Here is a 5561-nt window from a genome sequence, read left to right on the forward strand (position 1 = left end):
CCCTGATGTAGTATATGGCCAAAAAATAAACAGACTATTGCTGGTTAAATGCACTTGGTGTGACAGCTTCACCCTGATGTAGGATTTAGCCAAAAAATAACCACACCATTGAGGGTTAAATGCACTTGGTGACAGGCGCAGCTTGCCCCTGATGTAGTATATGGCCAAAAAATAAACAGACTATTGCTGGTTAAATGCACTTGGTGTGACAGCTTCACCCTGATGTAGGCTTTAGCCAAAAAACAACCACACCATTGAGGGTTAAATGCACTTGGTGGCAGCTTGTGCTGGCGCAACACAAGACACTATGTGCTATGTGACTCCAGCTTAAATAGAGGCTGGGTCACATGGTGCTCTGGCCAATCACAGCCATGCCAATAGTAGGCATGGCTGTGACGGCCTCTTGGGGTAAGTAGTATGACGCTTGTTGATTGGCTGCTTTGCAGCCTTTCAAAAAGCGCCAAGAAAGCGACGAACACTGAACCCAAACCCGGACTTTTACGAAAATGTCCGGGTTCGGGTCCGTGTCACGGACACCCCAAAATTCGGTACTAACCCGAACTATATAGTTCGGGTTCGCTTATCCCTAGTTGTGGCATTCCCAAGAAAAAATACTGTTCTTCTTTTTGCAAAATAAGACTTCAGTGAACTAAGGGCCGAAGCCAGCCCTGGAAAGCTGAGGAGCTGACTCGCACTTGGGTGCTCGGCCCAGCCCTTTAGTGCACTGAAGCTCTTATTTGCATTAAAAATATAATTATTTTTTTTTTTTCGTGGAATATTGCATTCAATTTTCACAATGCAGGTGTCGTTTTAATCAGTAGGATCAACTGATTCATGTTCTTTAAAGGTTCCTCTACCTGGGTCTTTGCTACCTTTATATTTTCTATTCCTTTATACTGTTATACTTTTTATGCTTTGAATTTTTTTAGACTTTTTGTGTTGATCCTTTCTTGTTACTTTGTATCACATCTGTGTGGGAGGTTAATGTTCTTCCTGAGCTGCCGGATGATCTCTCTCATTATTATTGGGTACTGAGGTTACATCAAAGCCCTCAGGCTCTTTGTGTCACCGTGCATCACTGGAGGAGCAGAAATAAACCCCTTGATCCTTGGCTGTAGGAGAATCGATTCTTAGAGAACTGTGTTTGTCTCCATTTGTCCTGTTCATCTTGTATCCAACTTTGTAGCCATCTTCATAGGTGGGCTCATTCCCCCTCAGCATATAGGTGACCAGCTCCAGCCCCTGCCCCCTGCTGTGGTAATACCAGTACATCCACTCATGGTCTGTCGTCAGCTGTTGACACTTCATTTCCACTTCAGAACCCACCTTTCCTATAAGAAGTTGAGGGGTTTGAGTGATGGTGCCTTTTTGGGCAAGACCTGCAGAGGAGAAAGAATCGGCCATTGAAGATTCCATTGCCCAAACTTTAGGAGTCAAGGAATACAAAGTGTTATATTAATTTCTATCATAATGGCTATTTCATATAGCATGTATAATATCCCATAAATTATATACTTAGTATCCAAAAACCTTAAGTTGAGCATAGATGAGACATTTGCAGCCAGTGGAACATTCAAGAATGATGGTTTATTGTAGATGAGCAATCTATGGTAATAGAAGAATCCATCTCGATTGTTATTGGACACCTTTCTAAATTGCTATATTTATTGTCCATAGTTTATTCTCTAAGCTGCTTTTATAGCCAAAAAGAACCAAAAATACCAACCAACACATCACAGAATTTGATAGGTAGAGGGAGATATTTGCCCCCATGTTGAGCTTTATGGTGCATAAATGTAATACTGAATCTTTATGCCTAGTACTTACAGACTGAAAGAGACCAGCAGAATAGCAACTTTGGTATGGAGGACATGGTTGTTGATGCTGCTCCCTCTGCGTCTTAGGAGACAGTGATCAGTATCATATACAGGAAGTAAGATTCTCAACCTGTTGCTGGTCCTTTGAAACATTTTTACAACTAGTATGAAAAAGTGTACAATTTTCCTTTCTTCTGGAGGAGAGCTTATTTGCATATATTTATCCAGGGAGCAGCTTGTGGTTTCCACAAGGAGAAACAGTACCCCCTGAGAACTACATCAAAAGCTTATCATCAAGATTAACCAGTACCCTACTCATTGATGAAAGGCAAGAATCCTCGAAACAGATGTCTCCCTCTTTTGTGAGGCGTCTCTGACTTGACTACAATCCCTAGTCATGTTTCTTATGGCAATGGGTGTGGAACCATTGTGTCAACCAATAGATTTGACTTTGGGCTAGGCCTGAGGGAGTTATCCTGCCAGTCCCATGGTTTTCACCTCTATACAGGGATGTTGACTTTGCTGTAGGGGAACCACCGGGCTGCTACTTCCTGGAGTTGTCTCTGTGTGGTTGACGGCTGACCCATGGCGGTCAGAGACACTGAGGCAAAAGCATAATCAGGGACAGTCCAAGGTCATGGCAGGTAGAGTGCAATCCCATAAACAGTCTAAGGTGATTGTAGTGAAGGGTCAATACAGAGGTTAGAAACAGGTTAGGTCAGGCAGTGGAGGGTTAATATCCAGAAAACGGTCAGAAGGTTTCTCACATGCATCCCCCATTCTCTGGAACTCGTTACCCCAGCCCATCAGACATCCAAACTTCAAAGGTAACCTTAAGGCCTTTAAACAGGTTCACACCTGAGCGTATTCAATAAGCGCTGTTTAAAGGCGTTTTTATCGGGCGTTTTTGAGGCGTATTTTGGGTCGTTTTTGTATTTTGGAAACGCGAGTCGTACGCGCGTTCTTGCTATTGACCACAGAGGCGTACAATGAAAAACAGAGGTGTTACGCGTGACAATACGCCCCAAAGAAGCTCCTGTACTTCTTGGGGTGTAGGGCGTTTTACAGCGCGTTCGTACGCGCTGTAAAACGCTCAGGTGAGAACATGCCCATAGGGAAACATTGGTTTTTGCCTATTGAGCGTTTTACAGTGCGTAGGAACGCCCTGTAAAACGCTCAGGTGTGAACCTAGCCTTAAACTGACCTCTTCAGAAAAGTCTGCCACCTACAATAAGCATGCTGTCACTACACAGCCAGATGAGCAGCATTTGCCTCCACCGACTGCATTCTGCCCTCTTCCCTTGTAGACTTTAAGCTCTTGTGAACAGGGTCCTCTCGCCCCCTCTGTACTTGTCTGTTAATAGTTTTCTTTTTTATTGCATATGTATTTTCATATTATGCATGTATAATTCCTTTTTGATGTACAACGCCATGGAATTAATGATGCTTTCAAATAAATAACACTTAGGGTACAGGATAATGACACTGACACTTGGGGTACAGGATAATGACACTGACACTCGGGGTATAGGATAATGACACTGACACTCGGGGTACAGGATAATGACACTGACACTCGGGGTACAGGATAATGACACTGACACTTGGGGTACAGGATAATGACACTGACAAGTGTGCACACCCTTAAACTAATACTTTGTTAAAGCACCTTTTGATTTTATTACAGCACTCAGTCTTTTTGGGGTATGAGTCTATCAGCATGGCACATTTTAAATTGGCAAGATTTGCTCACTCTTCTTTGCAAAAACACTCCAAATCTGTCAGATTGCGAGGGCATCTCCTGGGCACAACCCTCTTCAGATCACCCCACAGATTTTCAATTGGATTCAGGTCTGGGCTCTGGCTGGGCATTCCAAAACTTTAATCTTCTTCTGGTGAAGCCCTTCCTTTGTTGATTTGGATGTATGCTTTGGGTTGTTGTCATGCTGAAAGATGAAGTTCCTCTTTATGTTCAGATTTCTAGCAGAAGCCTGAAGGTTTTGTGCCAATATTGACTGGTATTTGGAACTGTTCATAATTCCCTCTAGCTTAACTAAGGCCCCAGTTCCAGCTGAAGAAGAACAGCCCCTTGGCATGATGCTGCCACCACCATGCTTCACTGTGGGGATGGGGTTCTTTTGGTGATGTGCAGTGTTGTTTTTGGGCCAAACATATCTTTTGGAATTAAGGCCAAAAAGTTCAACCTTGGTTTAATCAGACCATAACCCCTTTTCCCACATGCTTTTAGGAGACTTTAGATGTGTTTTTGCAAAATGTAGCCTGGCTTGGATGTTTTTCTTCGTAAGAAAAGGTTTTGTCTTGCCACTCTACCCCACAGCCCAGACAGATGAAGAATACGGGAGATTGTTGTCACATGTACCACACAGCCAGTACTTGCCAGATATTCCTGCATGTCATGGAACCATGAACCAGACGTACAACAAGAGATACGTGGAAAATAAGAAGGCTTTATTGAAAATAAAGCTGTAAGGCAAAAGTCCAAGCGGATGGCTAAACCGAAGCAGGGTCTTGCGAAGCCAGAAGTCGGGAACCAGAAGGGTAGTTAGACGAAGCCAGGATCAGGAACCAGCAGGGTAGTCAGACGAGGCCTGGATCAGGAACCAGCAGGGTAGTCAGACGAAGCCAGGATCAGGAACCAGAAGGGTAGTCAGACGAAGCCAGGATCAGGAACCAGAAGCAGCAGCAGTCTTAGAAGCATGTGAACACAGGAGGACCAAGCAGGGAACTGAAGCCACAGACCTCCTATATATATGAGCTAGGCATCCAGCTCCTCCCAGTGGGAAGGAGAAGCCGCAGGGTGGGAGGCTACAAGAAACCCAGAAACCAAGATGGCCGCCAGCACATGTCAAACGAAGGAGGACAGCAAGAAGGTAAGACCATGACACTGCAGCTCCTTTAATGTTGCTGTAGGCCTCTTGGTCGCCTCCCAGACCAGTTTTCTTCTCGTCTTTTCATAAATTTTGGAGGGACGTCCAGTTCTTGGTGATGTCACTGTTAGGCCATATTTTCTCCACTTGATGATGACGGTCTTCACTGTGTTCCATGGTATATCTAATGCCTTGGACATTCTTTTGTCCCCTTCTCCTGACTGATACCTTCTAACAGTGAGATCCCTCTGATGCTTTGGAAGCTCTCTGTGGACCATGGCTTCTGCTGTGGGATGCGACTAAGAAAATTTCAGGAAAGACCAACTAGAGCAGCTGAACTTTATTTGGGGTTAATCAGAGGCACTTTACATGATGGCCGGTGTATGCTGACTTCTATGTAACAGGATTGTGAATGTGATTGCTTAATTCTGAACACAGCTACATCCCCAGTTATAAGAGGGCGTGCACACTTATGCAACCACATTATTTTAGTTTTTTGTTGTTTTTCTTCCCTCCACCTAAAAGATATCTGTTAAGAATAAATCAAGGCAACTGGACTTACTGTAGGACTAAAAGATTTCAGATTGTTTTTCAATTGAGTTGTACAGTTTATAGGTCACATTTAAGGTGGAAAAAGTTCTGAAATGATTTATCTTTGTCTCATTTTTTTATATCACAGAAACTTGACATTTTAACAGGGGTGTGTAAACATATTATATCCACTGTATGTATCGTGTGGGAGGAAATTGCTCACTTGGGGTACAGGATAATGACACACTGACACAGGGAATACAGGAAAATGACACACTGACACTTGGGGTAAAAGATAATGACACGCTGACACTGGGGGTACAGG

At 43.7% G+C, this 5561-nt stretch overlaps 1 gene segment (V, D, J or C); it reads right to left on the reverse strand.

The window, feature by feature from the left end:
- Positions 1-896: 896 nt before the first annotated feature.
- Positions 897-2017, reverse strand: LOC122939898. The segment is given in 2 exon segments: positions 897-1379; positions 1828-2017. Coding segments are annotated over 2 exon segments (360 nt in total).
- Positions 2018-5561: the final 3544 nt, after the last annotated feature.

This window comes from Bufo gargarizans, chromosome 6, assembly GCF_014858855.1.
Source record: "Bufo gargarizans isolate SCDJY-AF-19 chromosome 6, ASM1485885v1, whole genome shotgun sequence".
NCBI lineage: Eukaryota > Metazoa > Chordata > Amphibia > Anura > Bufonidae > Bufo > Bufo gargarizans.